At 39.9% G+C, this 27,949-nt stretch overlaps 1 protein-coding gene across 2 annotated transcripts in view; it reads left to right on the top strand.

The window, feature by feature from the left end:
- Nucleotides 1-20,260: 20,260 nt before the first annotated feature.
- LOC121389441 overlaps nt 20,261-27,949 on the top strand; it is a 29,230-nt gene continuing 21,541 nt past the window's right edge. The window contains exon 1 of one of the 2 annotated variants that reach the window (XM_041521069.1): nt 20,261-20,382. In XM_041521069.1, the coding sequence (XP_041377003.1) occupies nt 20,261-20,382 (122 nt within the window). The remainder of the gene's footprint in view (nt 20,383-27,949) is intronic. The other variant, XR_005960067.1, reaches the window with a different exon arrangement.

Genomic DNA, 27,949 nt, shown 5'->3' with positions numbered 1-27,949 from the left:
AAGTCGAGAAGTACAATAGAGTGCGCTATTGTGTGCTCACGTGATCACAACTGCCAGACGAACACTTTTGAAAAGTCGTCTGGTGACTGTTTTCTTTACGGTGCGACCGTCACCGCCCAAGAAACTTGTTGTGCAAGTTGTAAATCTCGTCAACAACCTACTCAAGGTCCCAGTCAAGGACCCACTCAAGGACCCCGTGACGTTATTAGATACTACACCCACCCAGGACGTGGTAAGTGTGTCGTATTTTGTTTTATTATCCATATGGTTCAACATAACCGAGTTAATACGAAGCATACGTGTAATAACAAGTGTAAACAAGTGACGTAACATGACGTTGTTTCTCCAGTCCTAGCTCAGACTGTGCATTTGAAATATGACGTCATTTCGCCGTCTCCTTGTCGTTGTGGCTAGAACATTTTGAGTTGGATCTTGTTATTCATAACGAAAACAACAATAATATGGATAATAAAGAAGTTATTTTATACTAGTGTGTGAGTCGTACTAATTTTACGAAACTTGTGTCAGGATTCATGTATTACCCTCGCTCTTGCTCGTGTCCGGTAGCAGAATGCCCGGGGTTTTTTGGTTGTTGTTGTTTTGGGGGGGGGGGGGGGGGGGGGGGGGGGGGGGGGGGGGGGGGGGGGGGGGGGGGTTGGGGGGGGGGGGGGGGGGGGGGGGGGTACCAAAATTTCTCCGACATATTTTTTCTCTATTGATTATTTATCACTTGAGAGTTGGGTGTATATAAAGATATCCAGGGTGATGTAGACCTGTCACATTTGAGCAATTTGAAATTATTCAAGATGGCCGCGGACACACACAAAAATGCACCGAAAATGCCTTATAGTCCTGCAGCAAAGTCCCGCAAAGGTGAAGTGTACCGGGACCGAAAGTATAACATTTGTCACCAGGCTGGAAATTAATCTCTGGGGTGCAGAATTCATGGAAATATAAGATGACATTTTCTAAAGTCGGTCCGAACAAGATGGCGGCATTTTTCCAAAATGGCCACCAATCCATCAATAAAATTGTATATCTTTAGAATTACAACACTTGGGCAGGTGATCTTGGTGTCAAAACTGATGTTTATGGAGTCAATAAGTTCATCAAAACGGTTTGTTATACTATCAGATAATTGGTTGTCAAACAGTTAATATGGCTCTGACGAAATTGGCGGTGTTTCTGTCATGAAAATCTAATAATTTGTGTTGGAAAAACACTTTTTATGTGAAATATTAAATTTTAATGATTGATAGGTTTAGTTGACATGTTTTGAAGAATACTCAAACAAAATTTAAGCTAAAATTGCAACTGTTCGTCTAAAATGATAAATCAAGATGAGGTATATATGCTATTCCATTGATCAATGAGTAAGCGTTGTTGTCATTACAGAGCTATTAGCACTCACAAGTTATCACAACAACACCACCAAACCATGAACGAATTAATAATGAATTAATGAGAGAGAGAGAGAGAGAGAGAGAGAGAGAGAGAGAGAGAGAGAGAGAGAGAGAGAGAGAGAGAGAGAGAGAGAGAGAGAGAGAGAGAGAGAGATAGCGAGAGAGAGATGTTTTATTTAACGACGCAATCAACACATTTTATTTACTATTATATGGCGTCAGACATATGATTAAGGACCATGCAGGTATTGAGAGACCAAGCCCGCTGTCGACTAGCAGCAACGGTTCTTTTATATGCACCATCCCATAGACAGAGTAGTACATACCACCGCCTTTGATATACCAGTCGTGGTGCACTGGCTGGAACGAGAAATAACACAATGGACCCACTGACGGGGATCGATCCCAGACCGACCGCGCATCGAGCGCTTTACCCCTGGGCTACGTTCCGCCCTATGAATTAATGAATAAATGAATAATGAATGAATGAATGAATGAATTAATTAATTAATTAATTAATTGTTAACAAATCCATAAAACGAAAACCACTGATGGAAATATATAAATTGAGTACACATTGCTATGCATATTACCGACAACTGAACTGAACTTTGTTTACACTCTTGCCGTAATTCAACGGCATATGAGGTACATTGTAAAAATATAATTAAATAAATAAATGACAAGATGGCACATTCATCATAATAATGTACATCAGATAAAACAAGTGTATATCTATGGGTTCATTACTGCATTTGAAGACATACATTGCATATACAAATAAAATGAAATTGTAAAAACATGGATTTCAGCCATGGGACTTAAGAATATGCATAATTTGTTCACAGAAAACTGCTAGCTTTCTGAGAACACCAGGTTCTTTTACCGTCAAATAGCATTCTAAATTTATAGACATTTGGTCTAGGTTGGCAACACTTTGGTATTAGTCTTGTTCTTTTATCGTTAAAAAAGGACAACACATTATATAATGAAATTCATCACCAATTTCGTTGTTTGTACACAGAAAGCATGTTCTATTTGTTAAAGTTTTTTTTTTCCATCTGCCGTTTTCAATGGGAAGATAATGATTCGAGTCGAAAATGTAATAATGGTAACTAATATTTTTTCTCTAAATTAGTTAAATATTTGATTTAAACAGTCTGTAACAAGATGCTTTAGATGAGTTAACAATGTCATCGTGCCATGTTTGTAAGAACTGATCCTGTAATCTTAAAACAATTCTTTCTTTTTTTAATAGATTTACATCTGGTAGCTGGTTATACTGTACAGTCCATACATTACTATATCCAACGTCATTCAAGACAGATTTGATAAACTTTAATCATTTATGATCACATATTCCATTTTTATAATCATTCAGCAGTAATTCATATATCAAGAATGATATCTCTGTGTGTTTTCCAGTTATTAGTTTAAACCAAAAAGTGATTATTCTTAATTTGACATCAAGGGAGAGTGGGTAACGTCCCAGTTCTCCATAGAACATATTCACAGGCGTTGACTTCTCAACTGACAACAGAAGCTTCATGAATTTATTTTGTAACGTTTCTAAATAACATAAGTTTTCAAAACCCCAAATCTCGCAACCATATAAGAAAATAGGTTGTACCATACAATCAAACAATTTCAAAAGGACTTGTACAGAAAGGTCATATTGTCTTCCTTGTTTTAAGATAAAATACATAGCATTTTCGGCTTGTGTTAGTATTAGTAAATTTGTTAGACTTATGAAAAATTATTCCACGGTACTTGTAGATCTCTACATTCTCTAAAATTATGTTTCCTAAATTAAACAGGTTTTTTTATAGTCCTTCTTTCTACCACCAAAAATTAAAACCTTACTCTTCGTGCAATTGACTGAGCCCATAAACATTTATTTTGACACCAAAATCACATTTCTAAGTGCTGTAGTTCAGACGATATACAGGTTTATAATGACTGGTGGCCGCTTTTCAAAACGGCCGCCATCTTGTTCGCACCAACTTTAGAAAATGTTATCTTATAATTTCATGAATTCCACATCCTAGAGATTAATTTAAGCCACAGTGACAAATGCTATACTTCCTGTCTCGGTTACTAAAAAACTAAGACTCTTTTTCAGCCTCTGCTTCAGGACTATTAGTTAAGATTAATTCGCCTTTATAAAAGACAGAAACATGGCTAAAATGTCTTGTATTAATGTATTTTCCACAAAGATATTTACAATTCTGTTTTACGCTTCTAAAATCTAGTAATGCTTAGTAGCATCCATTTTTATATCCAGAGAGTGCACCACGACTGGTACATCAAAGGCCGTGGTATGTGCTATCCTGGCTATGGGATTGTGCATATAAAAGATCCCTTGCTGCGAATCTAAAAGAGTAGCCCATGAAGTGGCGACAGCGGGTTTCCTCTCTCAATATCTGTGTGGTCCTTAACCATATTACCGTAAATGGCATGTGCTGAGTGCGTCGTTAAATAAACCATTTCCATTTTTAAATCCAGTATGACCACTATAGAACTGAAAGATAATCATATTTTAAAAAAACTATCTAGACGCAAAAAGACAACATTGTTGATGTTTTAAGAAATAATGTTATATAGCAATGGCATAATTACTGACAAATCAAGATGGCTGGCATAATGATAGCCAATATAACCACCGCAGAACACGTTAGCTGCAAATCTTACAGATCATATCAAGATGACCAAATTAGTTACATACACTATTGGTCATCATAATATCTGTTTTAGTCATGGGAAAAAATCATTAATTGCTATTAGATTAGTTTAAACATAAATATTCTGGCTATACTTTGCCCATAACCAAATTGTCTCTTTAAGCCTACCGCAGACGACAGCTATCAGCTGAGCTAAAAGTTATTGGAGACGTTTTGCTTTACTTGCTAGCTCACGGCAATTTCACCGCACACGATGGGCTCAGTGCTGAGATAGTTTGCTTACCACTGTCACAATTACGTCACGCTGGCGCACTTTTTGGGTTTCCACTCGTCAGGATATAGGGGCACAGAAATTTCTTTAATAATCTTTGGGTACTTATATTTTCAGTGAATAAGGGATATATTACTAAGGGAGTTACGTCTACTGTAAACGTAGTTCCAACCCAGTGGACGAACTGTTCTCAACGCTTCCCTTAAAACTAAAATTACTTCTGATATTAGCTACTATATTGTCATCAGTTCGTTAATGACTGCGTGCATTAGACTCCGTTCGAAATGTGTATGCTGTTGTTTTGTGCCGATGAACCGCTAAAGAATTGAATTGAGCTAAATGCTGATCTAGTTTGCTTACCACTGTCACGATTACTTCACGCTGATGCACTTTTCGGGTATATGTGTGTGTGTGTGTGTGTGTGTGTGTGTGTGTGTGTGTGTGTGTGTGTGTGTGTATGTGTGTGTGTGTGTGTATATATCATGGGCGTACATAGGGGAGGGTTCGATGGGTTCGACCAACCCCCCCCCCCCCCCCCCCCCGAAATCGCATTTTTTTATAATTTAATATATCTGACATTGATATCTGACATTATTATATTTACTCAACATAGAAATATATGTCCAATATCTCTGCAGTCGATTTTGGAACCCCCCTTTTCAAAACTCAACATAGAAATATATGCCCAATATCTCTGCAATCTATTTTGGAACCCCCCTTTTCAAAATCCTATGTACGCCCATGTATATATATATATATATATATATATTTATATGCCGTAGACAATGGTCTGAGTGTAAATAAAGATCAGTTCAGTTCAGTGAGATTTTTGCACCGATAGATATTTTCTCATGACTACGCGAGGCAAGATCGTCCCCACACGAAATCTATCAGCTGAGTAAAAAGTCTCTAGTAACGTTTTGCTTACCTGATAACTCTCGTGTGGAGCAGGCTTTAAATATTATATTTACTGGGTCGACGTTTCTGCTGGTGGACTATTAGTCCCCGTTACAATATTAACACAAACTGTCACATTAGTTTCAAACAAAATGTCTGCCAGCAAGCGTTCTTAACTACGGTTACTTGGGCTTCCATTTGTGTGCAAGACCTGGTTAGCCAAGCGGTTAAGGTCGCGGGCTGTCAAATGTCATGCGAATCGGTGCAATAGGTTCAAATCAGAATGCTTACATGTATGCAGTGTCATCACTGATGACCTGGTGAACGAGATGAAGGACGATGAAGGTCTACCGACTGCCCTCGGTGGTGTAGTGGTTAAGCCATCGGACATAAGTCTGGTAGGACAGAGTTCGCAGCCTGGTACCGGCTCCCACCCAGAGCGAGTTTTAACGACTCAATGGGTAGGACCACTATAATCCCCCCTCTCTCTCTCTCTCTCTCTCTCTCTCTCTCTCTCTCTCTCTCTCTCTCTCTCTCTCTCTCTCTCTCTCTCTCTCTCTCTCTCACTAACCACTAACAATTCACTATCTAACTAAGCCACTATCCTGGAGAGACAGCCCAGGCAGCTGAGGTGTGTGCCCAGAACAGCGCGCTTGAACCTTAATTGGATATAAGCACGAAAAATAAGTTCAAATGAAAAACATACGGGTCTACCATCACATACCTACCACAAGGAGGGGATGCCAGACAGAAAACTAATGCCAAGGACAAGAAAATATTGCGGAATACTATAGAGCTTTTCATAAACCCTCTAGACCTTAAATTAGCGTCCATATGGACTGGTGAATGTCGTGGTGTGTGCCCAGAACAGCGCGCTTGAACCTTAATTGGATATAAGCACGAAAAATAAGTTCAAATGAAAAACATACGGGTCTACCATCACATACCTACCACAAGGAGGGGATGCCAGACAGAAAACTAATGCCAAGGACAAGAAAATATTGCGGAATACTATAGAGCTTTTCATAAACCCTCTAGACCTTAAATTAGCGTCCATATGGACTGGTGAATGTCGTAACAGGAAAGTTCGTGGTCCACCTATTATCGTGTTATGTTCGCTTGGGCTTAGTATTTGAAATTGGGCTATTGCTCGTTCTTACCAGTTCACCACGACTGGTATATCAAAGGTCGTGATATGTGCCGTCCTGTCTGTGGGATGGTGCATATAAAATATCCCTTGCTGCTAAATGGAAAATGTAGCGGGTTTCCTCTCTAAGACTATTTGTCAAAATTACTAAATGTTTGACATCCAATAGCTGGTGATTAATAAATCAATGTGCTCTAGTCGTGTCGTTATAGAAAACAAACATTTGGTATTTGCAACATATATAAACATAGAAAAAAACATTTGTTCGTTATTTTATTCAGTGCGTCCACCATTACAGCCTTTGGAGCAAGAACCGCGGCCACGTAAGCAAACAATGTTAGACACTCTCTGACTTTAAACCCATCTGGGTAGAATAGCAGGCCTGGCCAGTTCCCTGGTAACAATATATATGTTCATGTGTCTTGACACGAATAGTATTGTCACAGTTGGACATTTACAACAATATTCAAAAGTAATTTAAATTTTAGTTGTGCAAATACTATTCGATTAGTTGTTATGGTGTCACCTGTCGATTATGCAATAACTTAGACTTTAGTTACTTAGAGGCTAGCAATCAGACCAATTAGTGTGAAACTAAATCACAGCAATCAAGACGCTACGGATTTTTGATTGATACCCCCAGCTGATACCGGCTCTGCCAACAAACATACCTCTTAATTATAATGTTAGCAGTTAGCGATTACAATTTATGATGTGACAATGAGATGAATTCCCAAGGAACACGAAGACGTGAACATGAGCAGGATCCTATAAAACTAGACTCAAGGACAGACCTATATAGAGATAGAGAGAGATCGAAGCGGGGACCCAAAGAGGACAGCGATTGAGGGGTCTCAGTCACAGTGTTAACGCTATCAATCACCTACGAGCTTAGACATATGTATATATATATATATAAAATGAAATGAAACATATAATGCTATGTTATATATATATATATATATATATATATATATATATATATATATATATATATATATAATATATATATATTATCTGAAAGAAAGAAAGAAATATCTTATTTAACGACGCACTCAACACATTTTATTTACGGTTATATGGCGTCAGACATATGGTTAAGGACCACACAGATTCTAAGAGGAAATCCGCTGTCGCCACTACATGAGCTACTCTTCCGATTAGCAGCAAGGGATCTTTTATTTGCGCTTCCAACAGGCAGGATAGCACAAACCATGGCCTTTGTTGAACCAGTTATGGATCACTGGTCGGTGCAAGTGGTTTACACCTACCCAATGAGCCTTGCGGAGCACTCACTCAGGGTTTGGAGTCGGCATCTGGATTAAAAATCCCATGCCTCGACTGGGATCCGAACCCAGTACCTACCAGCCTGTAGACCGATGGCCTGCCACGACGCCACCAAGGCCGGTATATATTATCTGTGTCAACATGTTGTTAACTTATTAATCATATTTAATGTTGTAAAGTAAAATACAAGAAACTACGCCACCAATTTGATACTTCTGTTCCTTTATTATAAACATTCCGGTAAAACAAAACAAAGAAAAACTACTCTGTGTTTGTATATTGGCTCATGAGCTATGTTACTTTAATTTTATAGTGAAAAGGTACTTGAATGTTGTCTTTCAAATTGTGTATGAACATTGGCTATTAAAAGCCATACAATTATTAGAGAAAATGAATGTAGATAAAGCACTGACAATGTTAAAGCAACTCATTGAAACGATTTCCCATTGGATTCATATAAGCTAGAAACCTCTGGGACAATATTGGGAGGGTGTTGGGTGCAGAGTCGGTTTATCCTAGTAGCACATGTAGCACGTGCTATGGGCTCCGCACTTCGGGGGGGGGGGGGGGAGGCGCTGTGGTGTGAACATTTATGTTCTCCAGGTTATTTTTTCCCTCTCCCCGAGAGGGTTGCAAAATATATATCCTGGGAAGGAGTGCCCACTGTTGTTTGTGCTACAGGCCCCGCGGATCCTTAAACCGGCTCTGGTTGGGTGGTACGGATTTGCCTCACTGAACCGCTCCTATTAAACAAACATTCTTCTCTTCAGACGTAAATTCATCATGGGTTCTGCTTTTTGTGGAGGCAAAATGCGCCAGAATCCACGTCGTCAACCTGACTGATAACACCTGGAAAACCACAAAAATACAAATGTATCAGATGGCGAAAGTGCAGTTAGACAGCTCCACCTGGCGATTGTACTGGGCGGATTTTGCCGGCAAAACGGTGGTATCGTCAGACCTAAATGGAAATCATCAAAAAATTCTAACCTCTGGTAAGAAGCTGATTGGTCTAAGTAGAGGGCAACAAGCATGACACAAATTTGACAGAAAGAAAGTAAAACCGAACTACAATTTACTAGTTGCAACGCTCTCTCGCTCTGTCTCTCTCTGTCTCTGTCTCTCTGTCTCTGTCTCTCTCTCTCTCTCTCCTGTCTGCTTGAATCTCCTCCACTCTGCACTCTGTCTGTTCCTAGCATGCCACCCCTCTCTCTCTCTATCTATCTGTCTCTCTCTCTCTCTCTGTCTCTCTCTCTCTGTCTGTCTCTCTCTCTCTCTCTCTCTCTCTCTCTCTCTCTCTCTCTCTCTCTCTCTCTCTCTCTCTCTCCCCCCCCGTCTGTTTGAATCTCCTCCACTCTGCACTCTGTCTGTTCCTAGCATGCCACCCCCCCCCCTCTCTCTCTCTCTCTCTCTCTCTCTCTCTCTCTCTCTCTCTCTCTCGTCTGCTTGAATCTCCTCCACTCTGCACTCTGTCTGTTCCTAGCATGCCACCTCTCTCTCTCTCTCTCTCTCTCTCTCTCTCTCTCTCTCTCTCTCTCTCTCTCTCTCTCTCTCTCTCTCTCTCTCTCTCTCTCTCTCTCTCTCTCTTTCTATATATGTATCACTGTGTGTACAGATACAAGCATGCACTCACACATACATGTGTATCCGTTGTTTTCTTCTTATAGGTCTTAGAGTAGTTGGATCTGCTCTCGATGCTAAAGCTCGTCGATTTTACTACATAGAATTATTTCATCGGATTACTGGCTCTGAGAACATTGATACCGGGAATATTGGCTTTGTGAACATTGATACCGGCCAGCAAACGGTTGTTGTCGAAAAGTTACCGAATGAAACTGCCTTTATTGTAATCCAAGTTTTCCCAGCTCTCAGGTAATGTCCATTCCAGCATGGGGTGGGAAGGGTGGGGAGAGACAGACTAGCAGACAGAGCGCGAACATTACAGGGCGTGTGCAGGAATGTTTGCAGGGAGGTCAAGACAGTGGCAGGCATAGATTATACGGGGGTCGAATCATGCTTCCCCCAGAAAATATATGGAAAACAAAATTGCTTGACCAGAGTGATTCGCTTCTTGGGTGCCCATTTTTGATGGAGGACGTTAGGCGCAATTTTGAACGGACAGCCAAAAGTTAAAGATAGGGAGCTACGTATAGTTTTAGAGATTTGTAAACCGAGAGTAGCTCGTTAATTGGACCTAGCTGGTGTTGATGTGTCTCCCTAGGTTGCCCATAGGGGCCCTTAAAAGGGCCTGATCAATTCAGATCCATGATTATTAGGTCAGATCAGGCCATAGGGCTTTACGTGCACATTCAGAGAAAGCTGTTGTAGCGCACGCCTGTCCTGGGCACAAGAGCCGGCCTAGGCCGGCTCCTCCGTCCAGGACAAGAAAGGTGGGGGTGGGGAGGAGGGGGGATCGCCTGCACTGGCAGGTGCAAGAGGGCACCAGCAGCCCGACCGTGGTCGGTAACAGGCGGAATGATTATTGCTTTTGCAACCCTTTATATCATAGCAGTAGTATCACTGCCTGGAAGGGCACAGGCTGGCAAATCGCACGTAACCGCTTCATGTTTATTTGCTGTTGCCATCCTGGATAAAATTTCTCTATATTAGAATATGAATATGAGAAATTAATTCGTTGCTAATTAAAACCCTGTATATGAGGTATAAATTACAGTTCAAGGTAAAACTAGAATGTAAGATATGAAGGAAGGAAGGAAATGTTTTATTTAACAACGCACTCAACACATTTTATTTACGGTTATATGGCGTCGGGCATATGGTTACGGACCACACATATATTGAGAGATGAAACCCGCTGACGCCACTTCATGAGCTACTCTTTTCGATTAGCAGCAAGGGATCTTTTATATGCACCATCCCATAGACAGGATATCACATATCACGGCCTTTGGTGTACCAGTCGTAGTGCACTGGCTGGAGCGAGAAATAGCACAATGGACCGCAATCCGACCGCACATCAAGCGAGTGCTTTACCACTAAGCTACGCCCCTGTAAGATATGACTACTACCTTCTTTTGGTGGCCGTTTTCGTGGTCATCTTGAACTTAAATGATGGTGCAATCACTCAGTTAGCAAGATGTTATGATTTCTTTGTCCCACAAAATTCAATTGTTAACATCAAAATATTTTACCAGTGGGTGCAAAATATCTGATAAATGCAGTTTCCTTGTTTCGGCTGCTATGGTAGAGGCCATCTTGAAATTAAATGAAGTTGTGATGCCTTTATTAGTTGTGGGTAGGTCATAATGAATTCCTGGACACCTAAACATAATAGATTTCAACTGTTTTGTCATAGGTGATAAAATATCCGAGATATTGCCAGTTGTGTGCTTTGGCAGCCATCTTGAATATTTTAAAATGCTCGATAATACTCACATTGAACGATGTGAAAATCATCGACATACAACGAGCAGTTCACACGAGTTTTAAACACTGGGTGATCATGTTGATTTGTTTATAGAAAATAGAGTAACTGACAGGATGCTAATTTAAAGTACACCCATCTCTCGTGGGAAGTTAGGCGTCTAAAGCTGTATCCTTCCGACCCCATATAACCGTAAATAAAATGTGTTGAGTGCGTCGTTAAATAAACCATTTCCTAAAGCTGTATCCTAACAGCGCTTTACCACTGGGCTACGTCTCGCCCCCGCCCAAAAAAAGGAGGATACCTGTCCTAGGTAAGGTCGACTTTCTACGGCGAGTTGAGGGGTGGGCTGGCACTCAGATTCGGGACTTGATTCCTCTTGGTCAACAAGTCTGCGATGACGACGTGGTACTCGGCGCCGCAGATGGTCTTCACAATCCTGTGTTTGGTGTGGCTATCCATTTCGACGAGTAGGATTGCTTGACGGAAGACCCCTTGGCGCCGGTGCGTCACTATCAGTCCCGATCGGTTGTTCTTAATCCTGAGAGAGTGGAGCTCGTAGTCACTTCCATCTGGAAGTGGCTTCCAGTCCTGGTTGGAAAACCTCCCCCTCAACGTCGCCGGGTCGGTGGTGTCCCCCTGGATGAGCTGTCTGAACTGGCTCTTGATCTTGCCAATGGCTAACTGCCATGCTTCTTGCTTGTCGACAGAGGGTGGCGGTTGTCTTTCCTCTTGCGGCTCGGCTGCTGGTAAAGACGCCTTCCGCGTGGCCGCCGCAACAACAACAGGCGCCGACTCGACGGGAACGGTAGGTAAAGTTAACCGCTTCACCGAAGTTGGCGCCTTGGGAGTGGAAGTCGGTGGAGCCGCCCTCGGTGCATGGCACATTCCTGTATCCAGCTGCGAGTAGGTCGCGTTGGGGGACTCTGGAGCCGTTGGCTGCCGTGTCCTCTTCTGCGGAGTAGGTGGGGGTGGCGACGCAGAAGGGACCGCCGCTGGCGGTTGAGCCGCCAGCTTTCTTCCCCCCTGAGCCCCTGGTGCACGCTTCTTCTTCCTTCGTCTTCTTCCAATCCTCTTCGTTGGAGCCGCGTCGTCGTACACCAAAGACACGGTCGCCCGTGACCCGGTGTACGCGACGCGAAATTCCAACAGCGTACTGAAGCTTGCTATCAAGCCCCCCGGGTGGGGTTGGGGGGGGGGGGGGGGGGGGGGACGGGGCAAGTTGAGAGTACAGGCGATTACGTCCAGCTGCATCGTGAGTTAGCTCGGTTATCCAATTGAAATCAGTGATTTCCAAAATAATCGCTCACATCGCTCGCGTCCAGTTAAGATATAGCTGAACTCTCGAACGGCAAACTTAAACATGACCTTTTTGTTATTTTGTGACCCACCCATTAAAAATACTGGGTCCGCCCCTGGTTTAATATCGTTTGGAGTTCCACATAACTAATTATGAACCGATTTAAGTCGGCAATAAAATGGTAAAAATGTTTTGTTTTTCAGATTATTATACTATACCCAGGCGCATTCACTGTGGCGCAGAAACTATGACGATATCACAGTGAAGAGGATACCTGGGTTCTCCTTTTATTGTTTAGGTTTTTATCTAGACAAAGCAGGTAAGCAGCACATGGATCCATACATGGTATAGTGGTTAGAGGATACCTGGATTCATATTCAAATGTTTAGGTTTTTATATTGATCATGCATGTAAGCAGGACACCTGGATTCACCTTCAAATGTTTAGGTTTATATATTGATCATGCATGTAAGCAACAAACGGAACCAGACTTGGTATAGTGGTTAGAGGATACCTGGATTCACCTTCAAATGTTTAGGTTTTTATATTGATCATGCATGTAAGCAACAAACGGAGCCAGACTTGGTATAGTGTGGGCTATTTGGGAGGATCATTTTGTCAGGTATGTTTGCACAGCAGTACTATTAACTAATTGTTAATTTAATAATCAAATAACGATACTTTATATTCGTATTTCTTTTTAAAATTCCATGGTCAAGTAAATTTTCAACTGAAGTTCAACCGGAAGAAATATATCATGGTGTTACGTGTTTTCGACAGGATCAGCGAAAGACATTAACATTAAAAAAAAGCAAAATATATTGTCAAAAACTAGGAAAGATTTTTGTCAACGAGTGATGTGCGAAAACCATATTTCACTCAATGAAATAGCCTCTATATATTGACCATGCATGTAAGCAACAAACCGAGCCAGACTTGGTATAGTGATTAGAGGATACCTGGATTCACCTTAAAATGTTTAGGTTTTTATATTGACCATGCATGTAAGCAAACGGAGCCATACTTGGTATAGTGATTAGAGGATACCTAAATTCACTTTAAAATGTTTAGGTTTTTATATTGACCATGTGTCACGGGGATTCTATAATTCCCGTAACTGAATAAAACACGATTATCAAAATATCTCTCCTAACTGTATATCTATTAGATCTCTCTGTAACAGGCGGTTAAACCCTAGTATGGCTCGTCTAGGTATGATCAGAGATACGATCTTATATAAAGTATATATTATTATAGCACGTTTAGCTCACTAGAAACACAACAAAACACAATACACTTTGGAATCTGTATTATCCTACGCTGACAAATGTACAGCCATAGTAGTTAATTAATAACAGCAATAATAACAACCCAGAACTGATCACTTAATTAGTTAATCTCTAGGTGTCTAGTTACACAATATGCGAATCACTTCACCGTTACACCACACCCACACGTGTGGTAATTGAGAAACGCTTCCAGGAGAAGTTAATTAATAAAGGAATTGCAACACCATTCCTAACTGGTTAATTTTTAATTAACCCTTACTACTCGTTCAGTAATGTGTGATAATTGAGAAACGCTTCTTGGGGAACTTAATTAATAAAGGAATTACAGCTCTATTCCTAACGGGTTAATTTTTAATTAACCCTAACTACTCATTCAGTAACCTTATAACACAGAATTAATACCGGTACCTATCACAATAAAGACAATAACCTACAGTTTACCTAGGTCGTCTAGGATGACTGGCTAAGCTTTATATTACCAAATACTCGTATAATGTTAGAACAAAAAGTCTACGATTTACTTCGTCAGATGACCGAAGACACTGTCTAGAGAATATTGGTATAATACAGTATTAAAATATTTAAAGTCACAGCAATCACATCAAGGTTATACACAGAGCAGAAATAAAAATATGTACCAAAGTCCAACGGACTACGTTCCCTGGGAGCCTTCCTATTCTGGTTCTCCTCGATATCTCTAAAAACTAGCTATTTATTATAAAATCAGAATTCGCCTGGGGGTACAAGGCGGTACCTCCCCCTATCATCTGATATTTCACCTCTACTAGAGTCCGTATATTTCTCACTGATCGTCAGACTTACTGACGCCTTGGTCGCCAAAATCACGGTCGTCGAAACCGCACTCGCAGAGGTATTACGTAACTACTCGCCACATGGCCTCCACAGCTGGACTAAGTGCATATTGGAATGCCCGATCGCGCGAAGTATTACGTAACAAGTTGCCCATCTGGGCTTAAGTGCAATTAAACTGCACACGGCCCTCTAACACAATTAAAATCGCCACAGGCGAAACAAATTTAAGCGCATGTTCCGTCACACACCCCCACCTCAAAAAGGATATTTCCTCTACTCTAGGAATAGGGAAATATACTACATTAAAACAAAAAGGTGCGTTAACCGACGCATACGGGCATTTATAACACATGTAATAATAAGGTGACTACCAGTAATAACACTGAGTCTCTGAGTCCCTGGTATACAAATAAAATATATATAAACAAAACAGAATAAGGAATGTCAACACGTTATCATAACGTTCAACTTCGGGACAGGGCATCAGCGATTACATTGGATGTGCCCTTGATATGTCCAATGGTAATTGGGTATTCTTGCAGAAGAAGACTCCATCTCAAAACTCTCTGGTTGGAGGCTTTCATTAGGATGGTCCAGTCCGTCTTCGTCTTCTTGGAACAGCACAGCTCCAGCACCCACGTCACTGGCACCCACAGCTAGCTTGAACGGCATTCGGTAGTCTGGTGCTGCCATCACGGGAGACGAGTAGCGCCTCTGCTTGAGACGGTTGAATGACTTCTCGCATTCACCTGACCAATGGAACTTCGTTTCCTTCTTTCTCAGCGTCGCACGTTTTCCAGGTTTTCTCCGATAGGCATGCTGTCGACGCGGTGTAGCGTTGGGTTCCAAGCGCACATCTTGGCTTAAGGTATTGGTAACCATTGGAAGGTCCCGACAAATGGAAACATTGTCTTGTATCAATGTAGTCAGCTTTGCTCGCTGGGGGTTCAAGTCTGCTAGAATCTGGCTGTTGGCCAACTTGATCGCCGCAGTCTTGACGTCATCACAGGAAATTGAGTGTCTCTCAATTTGGACCGGTCTCTCTGGAACTATCGGCAGTCTGTCAAAATAACCTTTTAGCAAATTGATGTGACAATACCTACTTTTCCTAACCCTATCAGGAGTGTTTATCACATACCCTGTCTCATTAACTCGTTTGAGCACAACATAGGGCCCGAAATACCTGTTCTGCACAGAACCCCGTTTAATGGGAAGGTACAGCAGCACCTTATCCCCTGGTTTAAATTCCCGACTCTTAGCCTTCCTATCAAACACTGATTTTATTTTGCTCTGAGCATGGCTCAGTTGCTTCCTAGCTAGTTCGGTCGCCGGCAACCTCCCATCTCTAACTCTCTTATTTATTAATACTCCCTTGTCCACAGTTAACAAGGTAGTGCGAGCTGCCAACAAATTTGGATCAGCCCCCTGCTCTAGAATTAACTCTTGTCTATTACAAGGTAAATCCCCTCTATCAAAGACAACTGGTTCAATTCCCCTCTGCGGGAGATCAACAGGTTCCACCACATTTAATTTGTCAGTTGACTTATCTACCATTTTACTGATAACCTCATCCACTCCAATTTCATGGCTCACACACGTATCAGACAAATCACAAATATCCTCTAGGTCCTGTGCTAACTTACTGGCCATAGCCCTAGTCTTTACACATGCAGGATAACTAATCTCATCAACCTCACTCTCTCCTACTGGTAAAGGGCTGTCTTTAATTAACAACTGGTCACATTTCGGCTGACAACACTGACTAGTCAAATCATTACCCAACAAAACTCCTATGTTTTCAACAGGCAAGTCCTTCACAACACCCATAACGACTGGTCCCGTCACAAACTTCGAACACAAGAAAACCTTATGTAACCGGACAACCATTTTTTCTCCAGTAACCGAGGTTAAAGCCAAACTACGTCCTATGTCTGAATTTTCAGTACCAGCTAAACACTTTTGCATCCCTTGCCTGACTAGCTGACCAACTAGATGACTCTCCCCGATAGTTACTTTCCCGGGAAAAACCTGGCTGAAATTTCTTCTTATCACCCTGTTGTAAAGAGCTACCCGGTACTGCCTGAGCTTTGTGTATTAACACGTAATCATCTGCCACTATGCCTGCCTCCTCTATCTTTTTGACTTCACGATCCTCTAAGTGAATACGTAAGCTAACTGGTAATCCATTTTTAATGTCCTGTAAGATCAACAACTCCCGTAACTCGGTATATGACTCTACCTGATGAGACACCACCCATTTATCAAACATCCCTGCATTCTTAGCCACAAACTCACTATGAGACTGACCCGGCGTTTTTATCAACTCGCTATACCGTAAACGATAATCCTCAGGTCGTAATTCATACGCCCTCAACACCGCAGCCTTAACTAGGTCGTACTGACTTGCTCGCTCATCACTCATTGAATTATAAGCTACACTAGCCTTCCCCTTAAACTTAGACACGGCTAACAATGTCCACTTAGACTGCGGCCAATTTAGCTGCTTAGCGGCCCGTTCAAAAAGTTGGAAAAACATATCTACCTCCTGGTCATCAAATACCGGCACTGATCTATAAGCCTCCGACATGTTAAACCCATTTCCGGCTTCTCGTCTAACTTCTTCAGTATTCAACTTTAACTCATGTTCCACTTTTAATTTTTCTAACTGGAATTATCTATCTCTATGTCTATCTTCTCTATCTCTCTCTTCTCTTTCTCTCTCTCTCTCTTCTCTTTTTCTCTCTCTCTACCCCTATCTTCTTTTTCTCTATCTCTATCTTCTCTTTCTCTATCCCTCTCTCTATCTAATGCACGTTCTTCTCTTTCTCTCTCTTTCTCTTCTCTTTCGTACTCAAGCTTTTTAAAAGCTAATTGTTGTTCCACACTTAACTCATTTATCTCTATCTCTGGAACAATCTCACTGTCTTCCATAACAGGCCTATCACCAAAAACTTCCTGGATAATAATTGTCCTTATATCTCCTAAGGTTTTAGCTGATGTTAAATCAATTTCTCGCTCACCCGCGATTTCAACTAACTCGGCCTTACGTGCTCGCTTAATCTCCACTACACTGAGCGTAGGCCTATCCAGCAAATTCTTATCCATGTTTAGATATGACACACTTATTATTAATTAATTTTCTAGTGAACAACGTGCTACTTCTGGTTAATTTGTAAAAATAATTTATAAAGCCCCCATTTACAAACAATACTTTTTTAAATATGCATGTCCCGTTTCAGATCCAGGGCGAGCGCCCCAATTTTCTACTCCTGTCACGGGGATTCTATAATTCCCGTAACTGAATAAAACACGATTATCAAAATATCTCTCCTAACTGTATATCTATTAGATCTCTCTGTAACAGGCGGTTAAACCCTAGTATGGCTCGTCTAGGTATGATCAGAGATACGATCTTATATAAAGTATATATTATTATAGCACGTTTAGCTCACTAGAAACACAACAAAACACAATACACTTTGGAATCTGTATTATCCTACGCTGACAAATGTACAGCCGTAGTAGTTAATTAATAACAGCAATAATAACAACCCAGAACTGATCACTTAATTAGTTAACCTCTAGGTGTCTAGTTACACAATATGCGAATCACTTCACCGTTACACCACACCCACACGTGTGATAATTGAGAAACGCTTCCAGGAGAAGTTAATTAATAAAGGAATTACAACACCATTCCTAACTGGTTAATTTTTAATTAACCCTTACTACTCGTTCAGTAACGTGTGATAATTTAGGAACGCTTCCAGGGGAACTTAATTAATAAAGGAATTACAGCTCTATTCCTAACGGGTTAATTTTTAATTAACCCTAACTACTCATTCAGTAACCTTGTAACACAGAATTAATACTGGTACCTATCACAATAAAGACAATAACCTACAGTTTACCTAGGTCGCCTAGGATGACTGGCTAAGCTTTATATTACCAAATACTCGTATAATGTTAGAACAAAAAGTCTACGATTTACTTCGTCAGATGACCGAAGACACTGTCTAAAGAATATTGGTATAATACAGTATTAAAATATTTAAAGTCACATCAATCACATCAAGGTTATACACAGAGCAGAATTAAATTTTTTTACCAAAGTCCAACGGACTACGTTCCCTGGGAGTCTTCCTATTCTGGTTCTCCTCGATATCTCTAAAAACTAGCTATTTATTATAAAATCAGAATTCGCCTGGGGGTACAAGGCGGTACCTCCCCCTATCATCTGATATTTCACCTCTACTAGAGTCGGTATATTTCTCTCTGATCGTCAGACTTACTGACACCTTGGTCGCCAAAATCACGGTCGTCGAAACCGCACTCGCAGAGGTATTACGTAACTACTCGCCACATGGCCTCCACAGCTGGACTAAGTGCATATTGGAATGCCCGATCGCGCGAAGTATTACGTAACAAGTTGCCCATCTGGGCTTAAGTGCAATTAAACTGCACACGGCCCTCTAACACAATTAAAATCGCCACAGGCGAAACAAATTTAAGCGCATGTTCCGTCACACCATGCATGTAAGCAAACGGAGCCATACTTGGTATAGTGATTAGAGGATACCTGGATTCACTTTAAAATGTTTAGGTTTTTATATTGACCATGCATGTAAGCAAACGGAGCCATACTTGGTATAGTGATTAGAGGATACCTGGATTCACCTTCAAATGTTTAGGTTTTTATATTGACCATGCATGTAAGCAAACGGAGCCATACTTGGTATAGTGATTAGAGGATACCTGGATTCAATTTAAAATGTTTAGGTTTTTATATTGACCATGCATGTAAGCAAACGGAGCCATACTTGGTATAGTGATTAGAGGATACCTGGATTCACCTTCAGATGTTTAGGTTTCTATATTGATCATGCATGTAAGCAAACGGAGCCATACTTGGTATAGTGGTTAGAGCACCGACTTATACAGCGACAGGTTTTAGCGTAGATCCATATCTGCGAACCATTTAGTTAATACAAGACTGCTGTTCCCACAGTTAATATCACGACTGTGACACACACACACACGTATGTATATACACGCACACGCACACACACAAAAAACACGCGCACACAATTACACACACAAACATTACATACACATAACACACAAACACACACAAAGCACATCCATGCACACAATACATACACATTTCTCTCACATACAATCACCTCTCTCTCTCTCTCTCTCTCTCTCTCTCTCTCTCTCTCTCTCTCTCTCTCTCTCTCTCCTCTCTCTCTCTCTCTCTCTCTCTCTCTCTCTCTCTCTCTCCACCTCTCTCTCTCTCTCTCTCTGTGTGTGTGTGTGTGTGTGTGTGAGAGTCAGCGGGGCGGGACGTAGCACAGCGGTAAAGCTCTCGCTCGATGCGCGGTCGGTCTGTGATCGATCCCTGTCGGTGGGTCCATTGAGCTATTTCTCGTTCCAGCGAGTGCACCACGACTGGTATATCAAAGGCCGTGGTATGTACTACCCTGTATGTAGGATGATGAAGTGGCGACAGCGGGATTCCTCTCTGAATATCTGTTTGGTCCTTAACCATATGTCTGACGCCATATAACCGTAAATAAAATGTGTTGAGTGCGTCGTTAAATAAAAACATTTCTTTCTTTCTTTCTTCCATGCAAAGTTATAAAATTATGATAGCATATAATCTGGAAAATATCACATTGTGTTATATATATATATATATATATATATTATAATTATTTTTATATAGTTGCAACAATTCGATTTACAGCTCACAGACTGTTTTGGTATGCACGTAGATCTAGAAAGATGGTTTGGACCGGACTGATGGGTGAAGATCGGGTGGAAATAGAGCCGTCAAAATGGACGATACAGCTACCCGTGACCTATATCTGGAATGGAAGAATGTACATAGCTGATGATTACAACAGGTACTTGGTGTTAACTTACATAGTATTAGTTATACCATTTATATTAAAAGGTTTTTTAAAAGTTTAACGACACCACTAGAGCACATTGATTTATTAATCATCGGCTGTTGGATGTTCAATATCTGTTAATTCTGACATACAGTCTTTGGGATGAAAGCCTTTGTTTCATTAGCAGCAAGGGATCGTTTATATGCACCATCCCACAAACAGGATAGCGCATACCACGGCCTTTGATATACTAATCGTGGGGCACTAGCTGGAACGAGACATAGTCCAATGGGACAACCGACGGGGATGGATCCTAGACAGACCACACACACACACACACCACACACACACATACGCAAACAACACACATTCACACCACAAAATACACACAACACAACAAACACACCACAACACCCACCCACACAGACACACACACATAGACACACACCACAACACACATATAACACAACACACAGACAACACAACACACACCACAACACACATACAACACACACTCACACACACACGACACAAAACACACACCACAACACACACACACACACACATACATACACACAACAGGCACCACAACACACAGACAACACAACACACACACAGCACACGCACAACACAACATACACGCGCACACGCACACACACATACACGCACATATTTATATTGGGATTACAAGTCCGTCGGTTCATAGTAGATGTGTATGGTACGGAGAGATTACTGGGCAATACTAACACAACAGGGCCCCGTTCCACGAAGCGATCTTAACACTAAGATCACCTTATTGCATAAGGTAGCTATGCACTTAGGGCTAAGATCGCTTTGTGGAACGGGGCCCTAGATCTCATTTCTAACCAGGCTTAAGTCAGTATTAAACATAAAATACCGGCCTTAGTGGCGTCGTGGTTACGCCATCAGACATAAAGCTGGCAGGTACAGGGTTCGCAGCCCGATACAGGGTTCGCAATTCGGTACCGACTCCCACCCAGAGCCAGTTTTAACGACAATGGGTAGGTATGTTACGAATGTGTAAAACCACTACACCCTGCTCTCTCTCACTAACCACTAACAATGAACAACTAACCCACTGTCCTAGACAAACAGCCCAGATAGCTGAGGTGTGCCAAGGACAGCGTGCTTCAACCTTAACTGGATATAAACACGAAAATAAGTTGAAATTAAATGAAACATATAATGCTATGATATATATATATATATATATGTCTAAGCTCGTAGGTGATTGGTAGAGTTAACACTGTGACTGAGACCCCTCAATCGCTGTCCTCCTTGGGTCCCCGCTTCGATCTCTCTCTCTCTATCTCTATATGTGTCTGTCCTTGAGTCGAGTTTTATAGGATCCTGCTCATGTTCACGTCTTCATGTTCCTTGGGAATTCATCTCATTGTCACATGATAAATTGTAATCGCTAACTGCTATATATACATGTATTAAGATTGCAGGCCCATCACATTTCTTTCTGCTGTTTATTAGCCAAAAACCTCTGTTTATATGCGTACACAATGTTTGTACAATTGAAACATGGTGGCAATAATTATAACTTAACATAATATGGATGGACAGAGTTAGTATTTGTTGTTACTGAATACTGTAAAGTACACTAAAGTAAGTGGTTTACACATTGAGCCTTGCGGAGCACTCACTCAGGGTTTGGAGTCGGTATCTGGATTAAAAATCCCATGCCTCGACTGGGATCCGAACCCATTACCTACCAGCCTGTAGACCGATGGCCTAACCACGACGCCACCGAGGCCGGTACACTAAAGTAACAAAAATATCGGAATGAAAGAACTGTAGAGTTGACTAATCTCAACAAAACAATGCATCTATCGGAACTTGTCGTACGTTTTCGTATAACGGTACACGTGTGACTGAAGTTAAATTTAGGCGAGGTGTTCTGATAGAAATACCGTTATGAAAATTGCCGATACCTGCGTATTAATTTTCATGGAGTTACAAAGATGTCAATTTTTCCCCATTTTAACGCAAAACTGCTTGCATTTTACAATCAACTTTTCATCTCAGATTACATCATTTAACAAAATTTATTATGTTCAATTTATTATCTAACATTAAATGAATGTTTTTGATTCAGACAATTATAATAGGTCTATACATAATTACACTACATTTCATGTACAGTGCCATAGTACTATCAGTTTATCAATACGGATCACAGTGAATAACAGATCGTTCGAGTTAAAACAAATAGTTTTCAAATATTTCTTTACAATAAAAGCTAACAAATATCTTATTAAGGCAATACAAGCTATAATATTATTGTAAAGACATATTTTGAACTATTTTGTCTGTTATCTGTTATTCACTGTGTTGCAATATTCTTCAAACTTTCAAACTTTATTTCGATTCACTCAGGCCGTCAAACGACAGCATATGAGGACATATTTTATAATAGTTATTTACAGTGACAAGATGACAACAGTTCTTCATAGAATATATACAGATATAATTCAAAATAGCTATATACACATTTTAAAAAGAAGACACATGGTGACAGAACATTTAAATAAAGCAGATAAATCTTTATACGTCAGTACTTTTAAAAGTATAAAATGATATCGGAGATGTTTATCTATGGTTTACTAAATTTACTTGTAATTTCAGAGATTAGTTTTGACAATTTACGGAGAGTGCTTATTTTATTACAATTAAGCAGTTCTTTGAATTTAAGAGTGCTACGTTTTTTATAATAATATGGTTTTATAAACCTTTTGCGTGTATTCGTAAAATAATTACATTTAAATAAGTAGTGATATTCATCTCCAATATCATTTTCTACGCACAATGTACATAATCTATTTTCGACTGGGATGCTATTCCAGCGTCCTGTTTCTATGGGTAAATAATGATTACATGTTCTGAATTTCAAAAGGTTGGTCCACAATTTTTCGGGTAATTTAATAAAGTATTTTTCCAAATTTAACAGGTGTATTAAATTTTCTAGCCAGTTATAGCTGTGCCCGTTTGCAACAGATTCTTTTATCATATAATTAAGAATTAAATTAGTGATTTTTGTAGATTTACCTTTAACTATACGTGCCCAGAATCCTATAATTCTTTGATCTATAACTAGTTTTAGTGGCGTTCTACCAAGTTCCCCATATAACATAAAAATAGACGTACCCTTTTTTACTGGCAATAACCGTCTAAGAAAATTTATATGAATATTTTCTATTATGTCCACATTTTCGTATCCCCAGATTTCACAGCCATACAAAAGTATTGGGAGGACCATTGAATCAAATAATTTAAGCTTGCAATCAATTGGCAAATTATTATCCTTGGCTTTAGATAAAACAAAATAATATTGCTTTAGTTGCACGCTGAATTAAACATTGTTTTGTTATTTTAAATTTGTTTTTGTTTAGTGAAACGTTAAACCTAAATATTTGTATTCTTTAACATTTTGAAGAGACTTATCTCCGAGAGTAAACTTTTTCCTTATAGTCATTTGCATTTCCATTAAATATTATTATTTTAGTTTTTTTTCCACTGTTTACTTTAAGTTTCCATTTTTTGCTGTATTCCAAAAAGACATTTAGATTGTTTTCCAATCGTGAGCATTGGTTGCTAGTAGTGCAGTATCGTCGGCATATAGGAGACAAGTAAGTGGATACCGATGTCTAGAAGCAATCGTGGGTCATCTATAGCGGTGGCTACCCCCGAGCAGTTAGAATTTAGTAGGTGGTTTTCTAAGTCATTTAAATAAAGTGAAAATAGGACAGGTGACAACTTTTCATCTTGGCGGACTCCGGTATTGCAAGAAAACAATTTTGAGCATTCGTTTATTTAAACTGATACAGGATTTTATAGCTTGATACATTTTTTTTGGATAATTCTAAGGGAATTTGCCATTTATGTTATAGTTTAATAATTTTTGCCAAAAGGAAGCTTCTTGATATCGTATCAAATGCCTTTTGGAAATCAAAAGCCTACACGCACAGAATAATTTAGCGGACGACATTTTTTTTTCTTCTTTTTTTTAAATTATGATTAGAGAATATATATAAACAGATGGTCGGTTGTGGAGTAGCCTTTTCGAAAAGGCAGTCTGGGCTTCAGTTAAGATATTATTTTCTTCAAGGTAGTCATTATTCGTCCGTTATTTAGGATCGTTGTAAATAGTTTTGAGCTACAGCATAATACGGTTATTGGTCTATAATTTTCTGGCATAGAACGGCTTCCTTTATTTTTAAAGATTGGCTTAATCATTCCTATCAGCCATTCATTTGGAAAAACACTGTTATCTAGCATAACATTGAATAGTTTTGTGTGTATATGGCAAACATTTTGTCCACAGTAGATTTAATGTACTCATTTGTAATATTATCACATTCCGGAAGCTTTTTCCATTTTTAAGTTGTTTTTATTGCATTTTTAACTTCTCTTTCTTCAATCGGTTTATATCTAGAGCGTCATTATCCAATTCGACAGTTTTAAAATCTGTATATTGATTTATATCATTATCCATAGGATCTCCTTCATTTGCTTTTTCAAAAAAGTTGCTAAGTCTGTTTACTGATGGGAAATTATTATTCACAGTTATTGGTTTTAATAATTTATAAAAAGATTTTGGGTCATTTAATTTCAGATCGCGCATTTGTTTTTCTGCTTTGTATTTATGAGCTGCATTTTCTTTAAATATGATTTCTTTGCCGCGTGGTATTTTTTTCTAGAGACAAGACTCGTGCCAAATAGAAGTCGCTTGGTTTTAAATTTAGTCCGTGCACGAGCACCGTTTGGCACACGGCCGAATGTTGACACTGCAGTCTATAAATAGATTTTTCATAACCTCAATCGCTTTGTTGACACGTGTGTGTGCATCGTTCGTGTCGTTACACAACATGCTGGAGATACTATCAAGTGACTTTTGGTCAAACTTATTGACAAATTGCTGTCTTTTGTCCATTTACGGATTTTTATGTCTGTTTTTATTAATTTCTTCTGTTAATGTGAAAGCTTGATAGTGATATGAATTAATATTGTGACGGAACATGCTCTTTAATTTGTTTCGCCTGTGGCGATTTTTAATTGTGTTAGAGGGCCGTGTGCAGTTTAATTGCACCTAAGCGCAGGTGGGCAACTTGTTACGTAATACTTCGCGCGATCGGGCATTCCAATATGCACTTAGTCCAGCTGTGGAGGCCATGTGGCGAGTAGTTACGTAATACCTCTGCGAGTGCGGTTTTTACAACCGTGATTTGGCGACGATGGCGTCAGTAAGTCTGACGATCAGAGAGAAATATACCGACTCTAGTAGAGTTGGAATATCAGATGATAGGGGGAGGTACCGCCTTGTACCCCCAGGCGAATTCTGATTTTTATAATAAATAGCTAGGATTTAGAGATATCTAGAGAACCAGAATAGGAAGGCTCCCAGGGAACGTAGTCCGTTGGACTTTGGTAAATATTTTTATTTCTGCTCTGTGTATAACCTTGATGTGATTGATGTGACTTTAAATATTTTAATACTGTATTATACCAATATTCTTTAGACAGTGTCTTCGGTCATCTGACGAAGTAAATCGTAGACTTTTTGTTCTAACATTATATGAGTATGTGGTAATATAAAGCTTAGCCAGTCATCCTAGTGGACCTAGGTAACTGTAGGTTTATTGTCTTTTAATTGTGATAGGTACCAGTATTATTCTCTGTGTTACAAGGTTACTTAATGAGTAGTTAGGGTTAATTAAAAATTAACCCGTTAGGAAATAGAGCTGTAATTCCTTTATTAATTAAGTTCCCCTGGAAGCGTTCCTAAATTATCACACGTTACTGAACGAGTAGTAAGGGTTAATTAAAATTAACCAGTTAGGAATGGTGTTGTAATTCCTTTATTAAGTAACTTCTCCTGGAAGCGTTTCTCAATTATTACACGTGTGGGGTGTGGTGTAACGGTGAAGTGATTCGCATATTGTGTAACTAGACACCTAGAGATTAACTAATTAAGTGATCAGTTTCTGGGTTGTTTATTATTGCTGTTATTAATTAACTACTACGGCTGTACATTTGTCAGCGTAGATTACTACAGATTCCAAAGTGTATTGTGTTTTTTGTTGTGTTTCAGAGAAACTAACGTGCTATAATAATATATACTTTATATAAGATCGTATCTCTGATCATACCTAGAGACGAGCCATACTAGGTTTAACCGCCTGTTACAGAGAGATCTAATAGATATACAGTTTAGGAGAGATATTTTGATAATCGTGTTTTATTCAGTTACGGGTATTATAGAATCCCCGTGACAGGAGTAGAAAATTGGGGCGCTCGTCCCGGATCTGAAACGGGACACGCATATTTAAAAAAAGTATTGTTTGTAAATGGGGGCTTTATAAATTAATTTTTACAAATTTACTAGAAGTAGCACGTTGTTCACTAGAAAATTAATTAATATTAAGTGCGTCATATCTAAACATGGATAAAGAATTTGCTGGATATGCCTACGCTCAGTGTAGTGGAGATTAAGCGAGCACGTAAGGCCGAGTTAGTTTGAAATCGCGGGTGAGCGAGAAATTTGATTTAACATCAGCTAAAACCTTAGGTGATATAAAAGACAATTATTATCCAGGAAGTTTTTGGTGATAGGCCTGTTATGGAAGACAGTGAGATTGTTCCAGAGATAGAGATAAGTGACTTGAGTATGGAACAACAGTTAGCTTTTAAAAAGCTTGAGTACGAAAGAGAAGAACGTGCATTAGATAGAGAGAGAGAGAGAGAGAGAAAGAGAAAAGAGGGATAGAGAGAGGGAGAGAGAAAGAGAAAAGATAGGGATAGAGAAGATGAGAGATGGGATAGAGAGAGAGAGAAAGAGAAGAGAGAATAGAGAAGATAGACATAGCGATAGAGAAAGAGAAGAGAGGGATAGAGAGAGAGAGAGAGAGAAAGAGAAGAGAGGATAGAGAATTCCAGTTAGAAAATTAAAAGTGGAACATGATTTAAAGTTGAATACTGAAGAAGTTAGACGTGAGGCAGGAAATGGTTTTAACATGTCTGAGGTTTATAGATCAGTGCCTGTATTTTGCGATCAGGAGTTAGACATGTTCTTCCAACTTTTTGAACGGGCCGCTAAGCAGCTAAATTGGCCGCAGTCTAAGTGGACAAAAAAAATTGTTAGCCGTGTCTAAGTTTAAGGGGAAGTCTAGTATAGCTTATAATTCAATGAGTGATGAGCGAGCAAGTCAGTAACGACCTAGTTAAGGCTGCAGTGTTGAGGGCTTATGAATTACGACCTGAGGATTACGTTTACGGTATAGCGAGTTTGAGAAAAACGCAGGGTCAGTCTTATAGTGAGTTTGTGGCTAAGAAGGCAGGGATGTTTGATAATGGGTGGTTGTCTCATCAGGTAGAGTCATATACCGAGTTACGGGAGTTGTTGATCTTACAGGACATTAAAAATGGATTACCAGTTAGCTTACTTATTCATTTAGAGGATCGTGATGTCACAAAGATAGAGGAGGCAGGCATAGTGGCAGATGATTACGTGTTAATACACAAAGCTTAGGCATTACCGGGTAGCTCCTTACAA

This window comes from Gigantopelta aegis, chromosome 14 (genome assembly GCF_016097555.1).
Source record: "Gigantopelta aegis isolate Gae_Host chromosome 14, Gae_host_genome, whole genome shotgun sequence".
NCBI lineage: Eukaryota > Metazoa > Mollusca > Gastropoda > Neomphalida > Peltospiridae > Gigantopelta > Gigantopelta aegis.
Note: the sequence above shows the minus strand (reverse complement) of the source record. Positions and strands in the feature narration are given on the sequence as shown.